This window comes from Pararge aegeria, chromosome 1, assembly GCF_905163445.1.
Source record: "Pararge aegeria chromosome 1, ilParAegt1.1, whole genome shotgun sequence".
NCBI lineage: Eukaryota > Metazoa > Arthropoda > Insecta > Lepidoptera > Nymphalidae > Pararge > Pararge aegeria.
In genome coordinates this window covers 1778238-1798681 of record NC_053180.1, presented here as the reverse complement: position 1 = coordinate 1798681, position 20444 = coordinate 1778238, and the positions used below count along the sequence as shown (strand labels likewise).

Below are 20444 nucleotides of genomic sequence, written 5' to 3'. Positions count from 1 at the left end.
ATGGTATTTTTTTTTGGGATCTTAAACTGAGCTAGTTAAAATCCTGTCTTAATAGCAAAGCTCTCTTATTACAAAAAGGACGTGGTCGGATTCCTCCAACAATGAGAAGGTTTTAGTTGTAGTCCACCACGCTGGCCTAGTGCATTGGTGGACTTACACGCCTTTGAGCACATTATGCAAAACTCTCATGATGTTTTCCTTCACCTATAAACCAAGTTATATTTGATTGTTTAAGTTTTGAATAATCTATATATATATGTTGCCTTACCATGTGAGAATTTGATGCGTCCATATGAGGAGGGGCGAGTTCAACAGACGCGCATTTGTTGCTGGATTTCTTCTTGCGTAGTCCAAACTTACGGCGGTCCTTCTTCACGTTTGGTGACGCGCCTTCCAGTGACACCTGCTTCAATATACACATTGCATTTTATTTATTACGTTAACAATTTTTAATTTTTTTTTTTTTTTTTTTCGTAAGAAAATATCCAAGGACGTATGTCCTTCCCATCCTATTGGCTGCATTTATACACGCATGTGGTGGAGAATGCCTAGTTTTTATTTTTTATTGGTTGTTTTTCGTATGTCATGATCTGTTTTGTGTGTTAAACAAATAAAAACTTACCACGGCAACTATTCCAGATATCGGTATAGATAGTACATGTCTTTTTGCATAGCATAGTAGATGACAAGCATACCAAATTTCAAAGTTGTTTGCCCGCGGCTTAGCTCGGCAACAATTTTAAATTTTTCCATGGGAACTACTTAAGGAATCGGGATGAAAGCCTATGTTCTTTTCCATATCAAAGGCTACAAGCATGGTAAATTTAAACGAAATCTTTTCTGCCGTTATTGCGTAATTATTAACCAGTCGGTTGTTCGGTACTTGGTATCCTTTGTCTCTTTGACACTCTAAATCTCTAAATTAAAGGTTTTTTGACTGGACCAGAGAAAAATCAGAAATAATAAATTCTCAAATTGCGCTTGCCGGAAATCAAACCCGGGACCTCCTACTTAAATTCACAGCGTTCACCGTTGCGCCAGAGAGGTCGTCAAACATTATAACAAGAGTAAGAAAACGTAGTCTTTAGGTAGAAAGTCTCGAACTCAGTGGCGTGCACAAAGCCTGAAAACATCCTCTTCCTATTCGAGTTATATGAAATTTTAAGGGTAGGCAGTGCATTTGTACATATATGTAATGCACGCCGCTGCTCGCACCAGGCACTCTATTCGTATCGTAAGCGCTGGAAAGCTGTAGTTGCGTAGAAGCAGTGCATACTAACATCGGTGTCGTGATGGGCCTGCTGGTGTAGCTCCAAGGCGTCCAGGTAGCCCTGTAACTGCTGCAGTGACAGTTGCGCCTGGCCCAGCTCCCGCGACACGCCGTCCAGCGGCCCGCCCGACTCTGCGCCACACAACACAACCGTCACGCCACATCCACGACATGGTGCCGACTCGCGAAATGATAATAAAAAAAAAAACGTGTGTGTACTTATGTACACGCGTTAGATTTCATTAGCGTAACAAGATTATTATCTTTTGAAAATATTATCTTTGTCCTTATTCTACGTTTGAAGAAAAAAAAATACCTACTAACTATTAGAAAAAAAGGTATGTAATACATTGAAAGTTATATTATAGCTCATGATCTAGTTAAATAACATTTATTTAAATATATAAAAATTAAATCTATATAATTAAAGAAGTGGACTTTTTTTCAAATTAAGACATTTAACTGAAAATTTTCGGCATAATATTCCATTGAGGGTACAAAAAATCACTATACACTACACGGCCGGCTGAAGTTAACTATAGGCGCCGCCATATTAGCCTCGACTGCTCTGACGAGTTCCTGTCACTTTATCTCAACTCCGCGGCCGACCGTCACGCGACATGCAACACAGTCGAAAAAGTCCGAGACGATGTAATAAAAGTTTAAGTTTTTATTATTTGTATTGGAATTTGAATGTTGCCATACGGCAACCCTATTGACGAGCCCTTTAGTCACCGCTGTCCATGTGCCCGTCAGTGACTATTTAAAAAAAAAAAAATGATATATTTATAGAAGGCTTTAGATGCATAAATGCGTAAAAAAATTAACACTATAGTAAACTAATTAACGGTGATAACTGCAATATAAAGTAGTATATCCTATTTATGTATACTACTAAACACCCAAGAAAAACTAACCATAGGATGTTGTATAGCAAAAAAAAATTCAAGCAATACTAGTGCAGAAGATTCATATGAGATTTGATCAAACACATGCAAAACCCAAAACAATATTCCCTATTCCTTGCCGTAACGCATTTTCATATCCGGCTCGAAGGACCATGTTGAATAAAAAGTATGTAAGACATTGAATGATGAAAAGGGATGATGAAATAACACTATTATTTAAATGTACATTCTCATTTTATGCTACAACAGAGAGCTCTATTGCAGTGTTGTCATGCTTCATACAAATTTGACGTTGAACAAACACCTGAGTGCCCATCTAGGTCACAGAGCGGCACTTTGTAGGATTTGCTCACCGCATGCCCTGCGAAGTTCTGCTCCATTTATACGCAGCAATTTTCTTGTAAACACCAGGTGAGCGCCATCAGCTTGGTCCGTCAATTTTAACTATATTTTTTAAATTTTTTTATAAATCTATTTGTCATACCAATGCTCCAGCCGGCAAGACGCCCGCCCGGCGTGCCGGACACGAAGCCCGCCTGCGGCCCGCGAGCTGGCGTCGTGGGGCTAATTAGCCCTGGGACAGAACATGCAAGTACAGTACCCCCACTACACGATACAGAATGGAATAATGCGTGAAGTACACGGGGAATATCATCGTTGATAAAAGGGTAAACAAAGATGTGATAAATGTGAAATGGTAGATAAGTTGGAATTACTTTCATAGTGGCATGTGAATCCTTGAATAAAACTTAAGGACTCTTGAGTCAATCAACCATGATATTTGCGTAAAGAAACTCAAGGTTAGACATCTGCAGCATAAAGACGTGTTTTATATTCTGTGAAAGTCAGTTAACTCTAGTACTCTAGTCTTATTGCTATAATTAATGCATGCAAATCCTAAACAATTCTTTAAATATATAAAAACACACAAAAAATGTGTACACGACAAAGAAGCCAAACTTCAATGGCTTATTTTCTTATGCTTGTTAGCTTGTAAGAACATAATACTCAAAAAAAACGCTGCGTCTTCACAACCATATTACACATTTACATTCTGTATTCAAAGTTCAAACACGTTTTCTCCAAATTAGTCTACTATGCCAAAAGAAGTTTCACTTCAATATTTGGTTTAAGGGATGTCATGCTCATTATGAACATATCGTACTCGGATACTGAAATGCTGATCGCAATTTATAAGTGCCTTAAATTTTAAGGCAATGCTTAATATTAAAGGTGATCTTACGTCACTACCTGGCGTTGAAAACGTGCAAAAAAAAAAAGGAATTTGGGATAGACCATCGTCCGAAATTAGTAAAGTATCAACATGCATAAAGCATAGCATTCAGTTCGATTCATATTGTATTGTTTATGTTTACTACATTGGGATAGTGGAGATTACTTATTACGGAAGCAAGGAATTAAGGACTAACCGGAACAGTAGGAAAGATCGCTAGAACATCTGAATATAGTTTTGAGATCATCCCTGCTTTGAAGCTGCAACGAAGGTGCAAAATTGTCCATTGAATACGACATTTTCGCATCAGAATTATTCTGACCCACAGATAATTGACCAAGAGTATACAAGAGTATATAATCTTTATGTCTGATCTTGTCTATTAACCAACAGTTCTTTTCCGTCTGGGAGGGTGTGCTCACTTTTAAAGATGGAGACAGTAGGTTTATTTCTTTGAGAAATTCCTGCCTATCTTCAGGCGATTGCTTCCTTTCGCTTGCTTGTTTATTGGTGTGATCAGGATAGGCATTGTCAAAATTTATAATATTTATTGGTTTATCTTTGCAGCCTAACCTCCAGAATCTGCAGTTCTTAGTGCTGATTGGCTCAAAAACTTTTTTTACCAAGCACAAGCTTATCTCACAATCTCGTGTACTGATTTGTTTGATCCAATTATGACTCGATGTAGCCTTTTCTGTTGTTTTAATTACTGATTTGCTGTGAAGACTTAGACAAGATTCTGTTTGGGTAGTGTTTGTATAATTGGCAATATCACTAACAAACATAATTTTCAATGCCTCAACAGTGTTTTCATTGGCAGTAATTTTCTTCCCGATGTTAGTTTGAATGGACTTGTCTAAAAGTTTATATGTTACAGCACATTCACCTACAGCTATATAAATTGCAGTTCTTTTAAGATAATTATAACTAGTGTAAGTGGGTTTACTTTCAGCATTCGCAATTGTGGCAGGACATGCATTTTCATCAAATGGTGTTTCGTTTTCTTCTGTACCTTTAACATTTATGTCATCATGATAAATTTTACCTAAAACACCTAAGCCCTGAACGTTGTTGCCAATCATAAGAAGTTTCTCGTGCTTTCTTCGCAGTTTCAGATATAAGCTGTTGATGTCTTTATGAAAAGTAGGCAAGTGTTTGGCCAGAGAACATACATTTTCTAATAATTGTAATATAAATTTCTCATCTATTATTTTTGGAATCTTTTCAAAGGATAGTTCCTCTTGATAATCTCTAGATGACGTACAACAAGAAGGTTCTCCTTTCGGCGAATAATTCTCCTTTCTCTCAGATTGAAACTTAGATGTCAATGCGGTCGTTTTTAAGGACATGATATAACATGATTTGAGATCATCAAGATGGATCGTATTCAAAGGCATACTAATGTCATTTTGCATTTCATTCTCTACAGATTTGTCAAGGTTCTCAACATTGTTAAATGCATGATATGATTGAGTATCAATAAAAGATGTCTCCGGACGATATGCTTTAGATGTGCCATCACTTAAATAAGGTTTTAGCTTCAATTTGTTGAAGAGAATGTTTGTGTCACATGTCATGTCATCACAACTATCGATGCTACTCATATAAGGCTCTACTTGAATATTATCATTATTATCGTAATTTTCCATGTTAATAAAAGGGTTTTGAATACTTAAGGATGGGTCAACAACATTGGAATGAAATAGTTTACTGGAATTAGTTATATCTACTAAAAAGCAGTTGTCTGTATTTTCTTCTTTGGTTCTCCCATCAGCAAATTTTAAATTAAGATTTATATTTTTGTGTTCACCGGCGTTTGGTGGCTTTTCTTTTAGTTTCATAGTTCTTGATGCCGTTCCTTTAATAGAAGCGTTGTTTGTCATTGAAATATGTTCTAACCTATATTTTGAAATGTCTATAGTAACAAAATTCTCATTTCGAGTTCCCGTTTTATTATTACCTAACTTATCTTTTGTTGTTTTTGAAAATTTTAAACCACTCCATTCTTTAACTTGATTTTGACTTTTTGCCGTATTTTTATCTTTTCTGTCTGTTTGATTTTTACTATCACTTGAGAATGTAGTAGTTATTTTATCTAGAACGTCTTTTAGGTATAACTGACCAGGGTCGTGAAATTGTGTAGCTTTACTGACGCTTCGTATTAATGAGTTAGATGTTGTTGCATCTTTAGTGAAATACTTGTTGGATTGTCTTTCTATTGATTTGGTCATTTTATTTATATCTTTTAAGCTTTCATGTGTAGTATTATTTAACCAATATTCTAATAAACATCTAAATAACTTCTTAACAGGATGAACAGCAGAGCGTTCTGAATTAATATCATAGAGCTCTTTTACGATTTGATTTAAATAAGTCTTTATATCGACATTTTTATTTGATTCACTACAATATTTAAAGCTATTAAAAATTGATAGCATAAGTTTTTCCGCGATAGCGTCATAGTCAGATACAGTATTTTGCAGCCTTATATGTGCAGTATTAGCAATCACAGCCTGAGTATTCACTTGATTTATTGGTGATTCATATTCACCTGTATTATCTATTTCGATTGGTCCTTTATGTTTACCCAAAATCATAAATTTATTTAATTGTTTACCAAGTGGTGGTTCTTGGCCTAAATTTTTATACTTGAGGAGATTAGTAGACTTTCTGCTTTTTCTGATAACTGGATTATCAGGTAACCGATTATTTCGAGTAAAGATAAAAAGTGTCTGAGTATTTTCTATTTTTTTATTGGACACATGAGATCCTTGTCTATATTTGGCACTGCCATCTTCAATGTTATCAAATTGAATGTTTGTTTCTGTTATATATACATTTGATAATGAATGAACTTTTACATTAGGTGAGTTCAGAGAATATTTATCGAAAAATGAGGACATGTCTTCAGGCGACCTAAAATCATTTTCCAGATCAGTACTATGCATTTGTTTTTCAACATCTGTACCTCGAAGACATGTGGTAAATGCTTTATTACCAATAACTGTTTCCATTTCATTGGCTTCAAGACAATTCATGGAACACGGACTTAAATGAGTTTTGCGTAAGCTGCGAGACTTTTTTTTAATCGCAAAAAGATTATTCGTTATTGGCATCAGGTTATTCTTAGTATAATTATCCCAATTTTTTATTGCATTTTTGGTTTCATTTGCATTGGCACGATCACATTTCTTGATGAAGTCGTACATGTTAGGCGGAGACGTTAAAAGTGGATAGGCTAGTATATGCTGTAATTCCCAAAGCCTTTGATTTTGTATGTTTTCCAAGGAACTGTCCGGGGTACTAAAATCGGATGCATCTAAGGAAATTAAAATTGGGATTAGGAAAGGATATAATAATCATATAAACCTATTTCAGCCAACTACAGGACACAGGTCACAAATGAAAAGGATTAAGGCCGTAATCCACCACGCTGGCCAAGTAGGGATTGATGGACTTCGCATGTCAACAACTTCATACATTATGGAGAACTATCGAGCATGCATTCCTCACAATGTTTTCCTTCACTTTCACCAATTTGATTGTTTAAAACGCACATAACTCAGAAAAGTTCAAGGTGGGTGCCGGGTTTGTCTTTTAGGGGCGAGTGAAGCCGATGTCCTACTCACTCACTAGGCTATCACCGTTTTTTTTTATAATACTTAAATAAATGAAACCACAAGAAATTATACAGGTGTTTTTTTTAGTTTTATAATATTACCTTATTGCGTCCGAAATATAAAATAAACATTAAAATTGTAGAACTTACGCGAAGATGTATCCGTGGGGGGCATATCTTCTAGAGGGGCGTGTATTTTAGGAACTGATTCTCGTGCACCAAATGTCAGCAAATGTTGTCTATATAATCTGAAAAGTGTAAGTAGAGATTCTTTAGTTTCAATGTTTTCTTTTACAAAAATTAGAAAAAATAGGCATTAGAGATACCCAGTTACTTTTATTCAAAGATTACCTGACTAACAGAAAACAGAAAGTTAAACTTGATAACTGCATAAGTGATGATATTGACGTGTCATGTGGCGTCCCACAAGGAAGTGTCCTGGGCCCTACCTTGTTCCTCATTTACATAAATGATCTCTGCAACATGTCTATTCCTAATGCGAAAATATACTCTTACGCTGATGACACAGCAATCGTCTTCACTGGTAGCAGCTGGCCTGATGTAAAAATGAATGCGGAGAAGGGTACAGCCCAGGTGGCCTTATGGATGAGAAATAATCTACTCACCCTCAATACTGAAAAGACTAACTACATTTGCTTTAGTATTTATAATAGCTCTCAGCCTTGCCAAGACTTCAACATAAAAATACATACTTGTGGGGCATTGGATGGCTTCAATGATGGGTGTGGATGTCCTCAAATTAATAAAGTACAATATGTAAAATATTTAGGGGTGATGTTGGACCAAAGGTTATCATGGTATCCACAAATTGAACAAATTACATCAAGAATACGTAAATTTAACTGGATATTTAAATCACTAAGATATATAGCCCCAAAAGATACGACAAGTAGTTCGAATAAATCTAGAAACTTACTAAACGAAATCTACACCTCGCTAGTCCAATCAATAATAACCTATTGTATCCCTATCTGGGGTGGAGCACTCAAGACACGTTTCCTAGAAGTAGAGAGAGCACAACGTACTTTACTAAAAATAATGTATTTCAAAAAAAGGACATTCTCAACACATAATTTATACCAAATTAGTAATCTACCATCGGTACGCAAATTGTACATTATACAGACAATTTTAAAAAAACACAAAAATCTAATTTATGAACCATGTATAACGTTAAGGAGAAGAAAGAATAATATAGTCAATGTTCCCCATAGAAAAACTAAATTTGCTAAGGTACAATTTGAATCACGCGCAGCTGTTCTATATAACAAAATAAACAAAGCAACACTAATATACAATAAATCCTTTCATGAGTGTAAATCTATAATTAGTAATTGGGTAAAAAACTTAAGCTACGACGATATTGAAAATTTTATACATAATTAAATATGCAGATATAAATACACATGCACAATAATATATAATAAATAATAATAAATATTCTAACGAAGACGCATACTATATTATATTCATGTTCATATACAAATTCACACATAAATACACACACACACACACACACACACACACACACACACACACACACACACACACACATGCATACTTATATCATACATTTTATGGAATAACACGGTGAACTAATAAATTTGGCTAAGTAAAATTTAAAGTTAGATAATATTGTTTATAACTAAAACTCGTAGTATAACTCAAATAATTGTAAAATTTATTTTCTTAAAACATTGTTTATAACTATAAATCGAAGTCAAACTTAAATGATTATAAAACTAGTTGGTAATATATTACTTATAACTAAAATTATTGTAGTGAAACTTAAAATTAACTACCTACCTAAAATTGTTTTTAATTAAATAAAAAAGTAAAATGTTAATAAAATATATACCTATGTATTATATTTAAGGAAGAGCGGAATCCCCTGGTACAGGCAATTACAAGCTTAAAAGGGGGCTCCGACAACTGTTGTATCAAGTATCTTGAAATGTAATAAACAATTTTGATTTTGATTTGATTTTTTTGAATGTATGATCAATTTTACCGGCTAACCTGAGAGCGACGAGATACTTATGTCTACCATTTTGTCGACCTATTTCTTTAAGACGAGACGAGAAAATGGATAGACATAAACATCTAGTGGCTACAAGAAGCGTTTGTAGTCCTTGTTCTGAGTTAACGAATAAATTTATCATTGTGGTGTACAATATAGCGTGAACCTGTGGTTAATCTGTGTTATTTGAATAAAGAATTTATGGCGCTGAAACGAAGATTTATAACGGGGATTACTAGTAATGGAGAAGGTAATGTAATAAAGTAAAACGCACAAGATAACTAAGGTCACTATAGCAAGCTGTAATAGCCGGAAAGTCGGTTCGGGGTGGAGACCGTCAACAAGAAAGCGTAGTAAAAAAAAAATATTAGAAAAAAATATTATAGAAATTAAAATCATGAAGTTGTTAATAGAATGATTGGTTTGGACCTATTAATGCATAAGTTCAAACAATGTGTTAAAACTTAAAGTTTTTTTAAAATTTTTGAATTTGGTAAGCGTTAGTGCGAGGGCACTTATCTCCACATCGCTGCGTCAGGAAGGTAGTCCGACAAAATTAACATCCAAAAATTTGGAGCATCACCTATGAGCTTTCAGCACGTTCAGCCACGTCCGGAACACGTCCGGCGTCTTCGCCCGCAAGTGGTATATGAACTCGTCCGCGTCGATGTCTATCCGGCGTCGCCGCGCCTTCGCGGATATGACGGACAGGCCGACGTCCACCGAGCCGTGCAGGCGGCCGCGCGCCACGTCGGTGGGCGAGCGAGCGTACACCAGTATGCCGCCGTCCACTACGAAGAAACGCTGAAACAGGTATTTTTACGTGCACGTAGTTTACATACTCTAATAGATAAAGTCTTTATTGCACAAATTAAAAGAGAAAACAGGAAATAACAAAAACAAAAATATATATGAATATAAAATGCGCAAAGGCGGTCTTCTCCTCTCGTAAAGACAACCCTTTATTGTTTGGGACTTTATCCCATTTGAATACAGAAAGAAAGAAAAGTTATTTATTTGTTCTGCTATATTATATATATTCTATTATATTTTTTATATTATATGTGTACTGTAATTAGGTTTTTTTGTAGTTTATGTTTATGATTTAAATATTATTTTATGTACACCCTAATCCTTCTTCTTAAATTTATGTACTTTGGTAGGTTGCCTGGTAGAGATCGCTTTTAAGCGATAAGGCCGCCTATTGTTCCTTTCCTTTCTTTATTTCAATTGTGTTTTTTTATTGCTTTGTCTTTGGTGTACAATAAAGTGTATTTGATTGATTGATTTTACAGAATATTTATCGTTCGATGTTGCGGGATCGAATCTTCTAGCTACGTGTGTTTCTTTTTTTTTATTAAATAAATATCGAGAAAACTAGCAAGCGGGTCGCCAGATATAAAGTGAACAACGCCGCCCATAAATATAAAGAGCACTAGAGGAACAGCCAATGTGTTGTCGGCCTTTGCGACACTTGTTTATCCGTCCCTAAAATAATCCTTTATTTAACTCAAGTGCAAACACCGCGGATGGAAGTGGGAGAATAGAAGTAAGTCTACGGACAGTCTACGGACGTAAGTCTACGGACAGTCGAAGAACTCCAGCCATCGAGGTAAGAGGAATTTCTTTCTGCGGCTCATAACTGACTCTGAGCGAAGGGGCTATCAGCTTAAACAACTCTTCAGATCACTTGGGAGAACTGACGTCTTTACGGTGTGACAACGTATATGCCTGCTTGTAAGTAAATTGCCTGATTTTGAGTCCGATCAAATGGAAGGAGATGATATTGCGGTGCTCCGGCCCAGAGGCGTGAGGCCGAAATTGTGGTTTAAAATAATTAAATAAATAAATATACTATGACAATACACACATCAATACACAACCTTATTCAATAATACATACAATCACACCCTCACCCTCACCCACATACACATAAACACACGCGCACGCACACACTCATATTTATTTTTTTAAGTACAATAAGTTATATTTGAAAAAAAAATCTTATGGATGTATTTATGTAAATATAGAAAAAGAAAAAAAAAATTAGAGTTTATCAATGCTTTCAATTGAATTTAATCCAAGAGGTTTTTAGGTTTCTATTTTTATTCATCTCACTGGATTTAATTTAAGTGTATGGTTCTCGCTCCAGAGACGGGCGATAATAACTGCGACTCAGTCTTGCACTATAGCAGTATTATCGAATTTGGGTTTCATGATACACATTACCTTATGTTCGCCTTATTTTGTACTATTTTTAATTTACTGTGTAACTGTTAATTGAAATAAACATATTATTATTATTATCTCCTCCAAAGCACAATCTAGCTCCAAGGTATGCCTAGCTTATGTTAAGGGTACTAAGATAGCTGATTAATATTTTTATTAACATATTACACACAAATGCTTATAATATACAGAGACTGAAAAACATTCATGTTCGCTGGGTCAGGGCCCAGCAGGGTCGCTGCCCACTGCTCCAATTGGCTGCCAAATTTATAATGGAGAAGCCTTTATAAATATAAATGTACTACGACAATACAAACATCGCCACCTAGCCCCAAAGTAAGCGTAGCTTGTGTTATGGGTACTAAGATGACTGCTGAATATTTTTATGAATTATATATACATAAATACATAGAAAATACATAAAAACACCCAGACACTGAAAAACATTCATGTTCATCACACAAACATTTTCCAGTTGTGGGAATCGAACTCACGGCCTTGGACTCAGAGAGCAGGGTCGCTGCCCACTGCGCCAATCGGCCGTCAAAATCTTTGCTGTAGTAACGCTTAGCTCAGTTGAGCACTACAACAAAAAAGCATTGAACACTGACCTTGTGCCATCCTTTTAGAGGCCATTTGCGTTTTTTGTGAAGGTACCCGTTGAAGACTTCCGGGCGTTTCTCGAATCGCTGGCCGTCCTTCAATCCTTCCAGGACCTCCCATTCGCTGCCACGGCGACGGCTGCTGAACGGAATGCACAAGTCAGGCTTTATATCTTCTTCTTTATTAATTTCATGCAAGTGAGCCCTTGAGTCTCCAATCTCCCTAGTTTTACCCACTCTCCGCACGGAAGGATCTACTGATTTACGTGTGGCATTACACATCATCATATCAACCCATTACCGGCCCACTACAGGGCACGGGCCTCCTCCCATAATGAGAAGGGATGGACCAGTGCGGATTGGTGGACTCCATACACCTTTGAGAACATTATGGAGAACTCTCAGGTATGCAAGTTTCCTCGCGATCTTATCGTTCACCGTTCGTTCGTTACAAGTGACAAAACATTATTAACTCTTTATTTGTATACCACAACATTAACATATATAAAATATAACGATCCGAAAGAAGTAGTAGTACAAAAGGCGGCCTTATCGCTTAATAGCGATCTCTGCAAGGCAACCTTTGAATTAGAAAAAAAAGAAGAGGAGAATAGACTGCTGGTAGTACAAATATTAAAATACATACATGCGAATAACTACATGCTAATACATAAACTAGTGTACACAAATAGATAAAAAGTTAATAATATAATTAATAAATAAATATAAAAATAAACTAATATATATAATACACATACAATAAATGAGTAAGTATATACATGCTATTAATAGTCGTTAACAATATAATGGGCCTTAACTGTTCTTTTAAATATCGGCAGTTATTTGGATCGTCGTATGCTCCCCATATTATATTCAATGGAACATTCTAAGTGTTTACTTATGACAACCCTATTGAAGATAAAAGACCGACACGCGCATAGTAACAATGCAACATGATTTTAAGTTTGAATGTGATGTTAGGGCTTGTACATGATTTCTTTCAGTAAAAACTATGGCAGTGGTTTACACAAAAACTTTTAGGTTTATGGCTTCACCGATAAGTCTCAGACAGTACAATGCACCTCTAAAGCCTGCAAAGTATTATTTCGGTTTTCATTTACACGTTGTATCAACTTGCATGAGAAATTAAAAGAAATAGGTATAAAGTCTGGAGCTTCACAATATATTTATTATACTATAGTATATGTAAAACTAAATGTTTATGACGACCTCGATGGGGCAAAGAATTTATTGTTTTTAAATTTTTTTCTGGCCTGTTCTGGTGGAAGATTATAGCCGTGGCTAGTTACCACCCTACCGACTCTAAGACAAGACAATGCCTGAAAATGAATGTGAAGCCGAAGTTCTAACCATCTGGCGCTAGGTCTGTCAATAACTACTTCAAAAAAGAGAACCTCTCATTTTGACGACCTCTTTGGCACAACGGTGAGCGCTGTGAATTTAAGTAGGAGGTCCCGGGTTTCATTCCCGCAGGGGCAATTTGGGAAGTCATTACTTCTAAATTTTCTCTAGTCTGGTCTGGTGGGAGGCTTTTGCTGTGGCTAGTTACCAACCAACCGACAAAGACGCGCCGCTAAGCGAGTTAGTTTTCCGGTGCGACTACCGGGGGTGTGACTACCATACTCCCCAACAGGTTAGCCCGCTACCATGTATATGCTATGTAGCGATAGGGCCGCCAAATTGTATACTTTGTAATTAGAGAATTTAAACTTCGTGGTTAATCAACATTTCTTAAATATAGATCAACGGGTATATAGTCGCGAAGCTAAAGTGGCAATGGGCAGTGCCCATAGCTCGGAGAACCGATGGACGTTGGTGTCTTAAAGTGCTGGAATGGCGACCTCGAACCGGTAAACTCGGCGTAGGCCGGCCTCTAACGAGGTAGACAGATGACATCAGGCGAGTAGCTGGGAGCCGCTGGAGGCAGGACCGTGTATTATGGAACTCTTTACAACAGACCTATGTCCAGCAGTGGACGTCAATTGGTTTAAATGATGATGATGATGACTGCAATCTCACCTGATTGCAGTCAAGGGCTAACCTGTAGTGGAATAAACAAAAAAAAACCTTACCTCCTCGACTTGCCGGACCGCGGCGGGGGCGGCGCAGGCCTCACGGAACGGTCGCCGCTGTCGGCGGACAGGGAGGCAGTCTCGCCGGAGCAGTCGGAGTCAGATGGTGCCCTTCGCAGCGCGGCCGCGCGCCCCGCAGCCCCGCGCCTCCGCTCCCCTGCGCAACCGGAAGCGGGACTTGTAAGATATTAGCGTTTATTTAAGGGGGCGTCCATAACGTGGTGTTTTTTTTAAATTTTCTGTTTCTAAACCATGGTGAGATGTCGTGAGGTTCTTTTCAACCCCCTCCCCCATCCCCCAATCTCACGTGTGATTTTTCAAAATGTGGGTTTCTTACGTTTTACGCGTTGCATTGTAATTGTAAAAAGACCAATGGACCAAAATAGTATAATTTTTTTTTGTTTCAATCAGGAAAAAAATTGCGTGATATTCCGAGACCCCCATCTCTCCAACGTAACATTAGATGAGATTTGACTCAACTCCCCTCTTAAACATCTCACCTGTGGATACGTAAAGAGACGCCTCTAAACAAGGCAACACTAAAGCCCAGTTTCACTAACGAGTACAACGCAAAGAAAGCGTGGCTTGTGTTATGGGAACTAAGATAACTGACGGATATTTTTATGAATAATATACACAAATACTTATAATATAGAGATAAACACCCATGAAAAACATTCATGTTCATCTCACAAACATTTTCCAGTTGCGGGAATCGTACCCAAAGCCAGAAAGTCAGAAAGCAGGGTCACTGCCTTCTGCGCCAATCGGCCGTTCACCGATCGCACCGTTTTTTGGTTAATTTTGTATTATTTTTATTTATTTATTATTTATGTACCATACATCGTGATTACAAACATAAATATATCATGTATACAAAGGAAAGCTTATCTCTATAAGAGATCTCTTCCAGCGACACAAGGATGTGAGTAAGATGATTTTATAATGTGGTAAAGGTCAAATAAATGAACCTACAAAATAATTAATGATAACTAATAAAAAAATGCAATATATCTAAATATGAACAAGATTCTACATACTAATACATAAACAATTTAAAAATGAATTACATAGTTATTATGTATATTAAAAAAAATTCGGTGATAGCCTAGTGGGTAAGGCTTCGGCATTCCTTTCGTGGAGACCGAGTTCGAGTCCCAGCACGCACCACTGACTTTTCGGAGTTATGTGCGTTTTTAATTTAAGCAATTTAAATAACGCTTACTTTAAACGGTGAAGGAAAACATCGTGAGGAGACCTGCATGCCCGAGAGTTCTCCATAACGATCTCAAAGGCGTGTGAGGGGTACCAATCCGCACTTGGCCAGCGTGTTAGACTACGGCCTAAACCCTACTCATTCTGACAGGAGACCCGTGCCCTGTAGTGGGCCCGTAATGGGCCCGATCCTCATGAAACTTTGTACACATATTCTTTGAAGTGTTAGAAGTAATATAGGATAATCTTTATACCGACATTACGCTCGGTTCCTTTGTGAGTGTCTGACGATTTTACACCCTAACTCCGACTAATAAAAAGGAATTAAATAATTATTTTTGTACTATAGAGGTTATACTAATGTGTTTAATTTTGCCCATACTGTGGTTGTAGATAGAGGACAGAACTCCTCAGCGGACAGCAGCAAACCCCACATTTAAGGCTTAACGATACCGAATACTTAAAATTTTTTTAGAACTACAACTAAATTTAATGCCACATCAAAAACAAAATCAGACGCAGACGAAGTCGCGGGCAACAGCTAGTCTTTATATATATATTTCATGTCACTGAACTCCTCCTAGACGGCTGGACCGATTTGAATGAATTTTTCGGTGTGCGTTTGGGTCGCACCCGGGATGTATTAGATTCACAAATCAGCCCGACAGATGGCGCTGGGCTCAGCTAGTGTATATATAAATATAGATAGTCTCTTTCACACTGTGTGTTTTTTATATCATATATGTTAAATTGGAATTTAATAAACTAAGTTTAGTTTAGTTAGAAAACACCTTTTAAATGGCAGAACGTGAGAAAACACTGCGTAAGTACTCCAACGTTAAAATACTCCAAGTTTATTAATAAAGATGTAAAGGCCCTATTAAAAAGTGGCATAACGTCGGAACATTTATGCAGTGTATTTTTGGAATATTTAGACGATAAACAACAGTCGTCTTCAAAGTGTGCCCGGACGCTGACATATTGGTGCTGATTCCGTTGTAGGTACGCCCATCTCAAAACAAAACTAAATTGGTAACGTGAGTAATGTAACGTAAGTAAACTAAGTTGGTTGAAAAGTATAGAGTTTAGTTTGAAGTATTATGTACGATAGAATAAGCTCCTTTACCTAGCTTGTTTATTTAAATAGCTAATATATGCATTATTTCGTATCAAGTGATAAAGCCAACCAAATTTTATTATTTATCCACGCCTGCTTTCTTTTCCATTGCGAATTCTGTAAATCGAGACGAGTGTTTGCAACGGTCGAACATCTTGTTTCACTGGAAACTGGATTGAAATACTGGACAAGTGTAAATCGGCCTTAACGCAATGTTTATATAATAGTGGGGCGTTAGTTTGTTTGTCGCGTTTATGCAGGAAGTACGCTGTCCGCAAACAAGTGTTAGCGAGTCTGTTAGCGCTACACGCGTTGAGCATCGCCGACGTACTTTGACGTCTGTTGTTTACTAAAAATAAATAAAATGCCATGTTCGCTCATAACACTAGCTCGACATAGGTATGCAGTTTCTTTGTACACATCCCTACTAATATTATAAATGTCAATGTAAGTTTGTTTGTTACGCTTTCACGCAAAAAACTTGGGCGATCCTCATGAAGTTTTGTACAAATATTCTTGGCAGTGTTAGGAGTAATATAGGATACTTTTTATCCCGACATTAAGCTCGGTTCCTTTGGGAGAGGGGATGAGTGTTTGACGATTTTACACCATAACTCCGACAAATTATAACCGATTTAAATAATTACAGTCAAAATCTGTTATAACGACATCGAAGGGACTACTCATATTTAGTCGTAAAAACCGATAGTTGTAACAACCGGTTACAGGTATTAATAGGAAAGACAATACACGTATGTATAATACGCGATTTTTCTTTGATATTGATTTGTTTTCTTTTTTGCGACATGTTACAATTTTCACAGTTAACTCATCAATATGTTTTAGTGCGTCTTGTGTAAAGATAAGTAACAAACAGACTTAAGAGGTATGACGAAGCGGGCCTTGAGGCTAGGGCATGCACGTGCTTTGTTTCTAAGAATTATAAAAGACCCTAAACTTTGTTTACTTTTACGATAATAGCCATTGACCATTATACTGTGCCAGATGTGGATACTGTTACCTATTCAAATTGTTTACAATACAGCTGAACCGGTCGTTCTAAAGATATAATTTTTCGAAAACATTAACCAAATGTGGTCGCTTAATGCGGTATGTCGTAGTAAACAATGTCGTAAAAACCAATGTTTTCCGATAAGGCGGTCAAATAGTATTCAGCCAGGACCTTTGATTTTGGTCAATTTAACCGGTATGTTGTTCGAAACGATGTCGCCATAAACGGTTTTGACTGTATATTTGTACTATAGAGGTTATAATATGTATTTAATTTTGCCCAAACTTTGTGTAGACCTGATGATTGTGGTTGGAGATAGAGGACAGAACTCCTCAGCGGACAGCAGCAAACCCCTCATTTAAGGCTTAGCGATACTGAATATTTAAAATTTTTTTAGAACTAAAACTAAATTGAATGCCACGACAGATAGCGCTGGGGTCCGCTAGTATTTATATATATTTTTTAATGTCAGCAGTTTTCTCGTTTAAACGTTAATAGGGTTGATTGACCGCTCGTGTCTGATCTCGGAACCAGCAGCGCGTCGGGACGCGGCCGGATTAGGCATGTTCTTTCTAAGTAACTTTGAATACGTGAACACTTATAAATCATTTGTAGAGCGGTTTGACATAATCATCAACCCTATACCGGCCCACTACTGAGCACGTGTCTCCTCTCAAAGAGGTTAAGGCCGTAGTCCACGACGCTGTCCCAGTGCGGATTGGTGGACTCGACACACCTTTGAGAACATTATGTAGAACTCTCAGGCATGCAGTTTTCCTCACGATGTTTTCCTTCACCGATGAAGCAAGTGATATTTTAATTACTTAAAACGCACATAACTTAGAAAAGTTAGATTCGAACTCGGATTCGAGCTCCTACCCAGTAGCTATCACCGCTTCTTACCGTGAGCGGTTAGACATACCGTTCCAAATTCAATTTATTCGAACAAAACCGGACTTAAATAGATTTCCGTCAACCGGTATCCAGTCCTTCTCGGTAGCAGCACTAAGAGAACTATTAGTTGGGGAGACTCACGTTTGGATTCGAGGCGCGTCGGTTCTGTCGCGACATGTTTCAAGCCGCCCTGCGACATGTTCTTCCCGCTACAGCCGCGCGACAGGAGCCATCGTAAGTCCACTGCGAACAACACAAACACATAAATATAATTTTATGTTAGTACTAGCAGTTGCCCGCGACTTCGTACGCGACGATATTTTGATTTGCCCTGAAATTAAGTAAAATCCTGGGACCGCCTACCCCCGTTACCAGCAGAACCTCAAAATCACTTCCACGATTTATACGTTTATTTATTTAGTTATCAGGTCACAAGCAGGCAGAAATATTATGAAAATTAAGCTTAATTTGCTATACTCCGCGAAAAGAAGGAATTTATAATTTCTTCAATCCTTATACTCATACTCCACAAACAGATCTTTCAGATGAGGCAGGAGATGTAGACTTAACAATTATTCATTGTAAAGTAAACATCTCCTGAGGATGCTCCGGTTTCGGAGCGAAACGTGCGTAGAGGATACATAAAAAAATACTGTTATTATACTCTGCTTATAAAAAAAGGATATTAGTAGTAAAGTGAACTCAGGGTGATTTAAGCGGATATCTGCGACTTTGTACAATGAATAATTGTTAAGTGCTGTATGTTAGCAAATTAAGCTTAATTTTCATAATATATCATGGATTTGCGCAAACGCCTGCTTCTATCCAATATTCACACAGATAGATAAAATAATGATTGCTAAACTGTAAAATGTTGATGTTGGTAAAGAGCAACTGCTGAGCTTTTTGAATCTTCAGAAACGGTGTTAGTTACGTCAAACAGACTTTGCGTTCTAGCTTCAAAAGTGTTTTTAAGGCTCAGGCTCTCATATGTATATATATATACTTATATATATTATACAAGACGCCTGATCTCAGCAATGAGATATTAAATTTATCCCGGGAAATCAGCGGGATTCACTTATTATTTCAAAACATAATGAATCTAGATAAAGTCGCGTAGAACAACTAGTTTTATCTAAACGCGTCACGCCGCTGGCCATTTCTACATTGACTACAAAGTGTCTATTTTACACGTTGTTATTTTCACGTCGCCATCGGTACGTCAGTAACGGTAGGCACTTGTATAATAATCAGCTTTCATCGAGCCAGCTGTTAGTCATATCACTAGCTGCTGCCAAGATTGCAGCTGACGTGACTGCATGAAATGTGTGACGTTAGTTCGGTATTTTGTATGACCAGAAACTGGCCAGAAACGCATACCTTTTTTTGATATAGTTAACAGATCGGATCAAGCAGATCGCCAACATGATGGTTAGTGGCCAGAGGGTATGCATAGGGTATCTATCTCTCTTTTTGTGCCTCTCCACTACTGGAGGTTGGCAGTCAGCTCAGCGAACTTCTAGCGCCAAACGAAACAATGTTTATGCAGATGATACAAAACGACGAACATCTCCAGTAAGAGTTATAAAAAACTTAAGGATATGCATTGTAAGAGTTATAAAAAGTCTACCCTTAAGTATTTATAACTACTATGGGGGATTTTCTTTATTTTATTTCATCTGCATTTCCTGTTCATATCCTCTATGCACGCCACTGGCAAACCTTCGGTAATAAACAGAGCAACGCATCGTACTGTGTCCATAAACCTAATAATACGTTAAGGCGATTATGTCATGTAAAAGCAGAGCTTAGAAACTGAAAAGTTTCGTACCGGTTTCTGTCGTTTACCTTGGTACCAATCCGCACTAAGCCAGCGTGGTGGACTACGGCCTTAACCCCTTTCGCATTGTGGGAGGAGAACCGTGCTCTGTAGTGGGCCGGTAATGGGTCGATATGACCCTGGTAAAGGAATAATTTCGGTTTCGTTACAACTAATGTACGCTCATACGTCCGCGATAGAACACGAGCGGTTAACGAACCCAGTTATCAACTCAAACAAATTAACTGCTCATTAACCCGTTTATGAATTTCGTTCCCAATTATTAGAGCGAACTGTTATATATACAAAATCATTATTCTACTAGTCATGCCCATTCATTTGATACCCTTATATAGGAGTTGTAAAAAAAAAAGGTATGTCGCCATTT

The 20444-nt window shown here is 37.3% G+C and overlaps 1 protein-coding gene across 11 annotated transcripts in view; it reads right to left on the bottom strand.

The window, feature by feature from the left end:
- LOC120624500 (oxysterol-binding protein-related protein 3-like) overlaps positions 1-20444 on the bottom strand; it is a 53410-nt gene that overhangs the window by 19680 nt on the left and 13286 nt on the right. For 6 of the 11 annotated variants that reach the window (XM_039891166.1, XM_039891089.1, XM_039891099.1 and 3 more), the window contains exons 2-9: positions 18376-18477; positions 13997-14153; positions 11913-12045; positions 9656-9876; positions 7182-7279; positions 2663-2752; positions 1281-1402; positions 269-406 (exon numbers count right to left, since the gene is read on the bottom strand). In XM_039891166.1, coding sequence (XP_039747100.1) covers positions 269-406; positions 1281-1402; positions 2663-2752; positions 7182-7279; positions 9656-9876; positions 11913-12045; positions 13997-14153; positions 18376-18433 — 1017 coding nt within the window. In that variant the 5' untranslated portion in view covers positions 18434-18477. The remainder of the gene's footprint in view (positions 1-268; positions 407-1280; positions 1403-2662; positions 2753-7181; positions 7280-9655; positions 9877-11912; positions 12046-13996; positions 14154-18375; positions 18478-20444) is intronic. The other 5 variants (XM_039891116.1, XM_039891140.1, XM_039891158.1 and 2 more) reach the window with 3 other exon arrangements.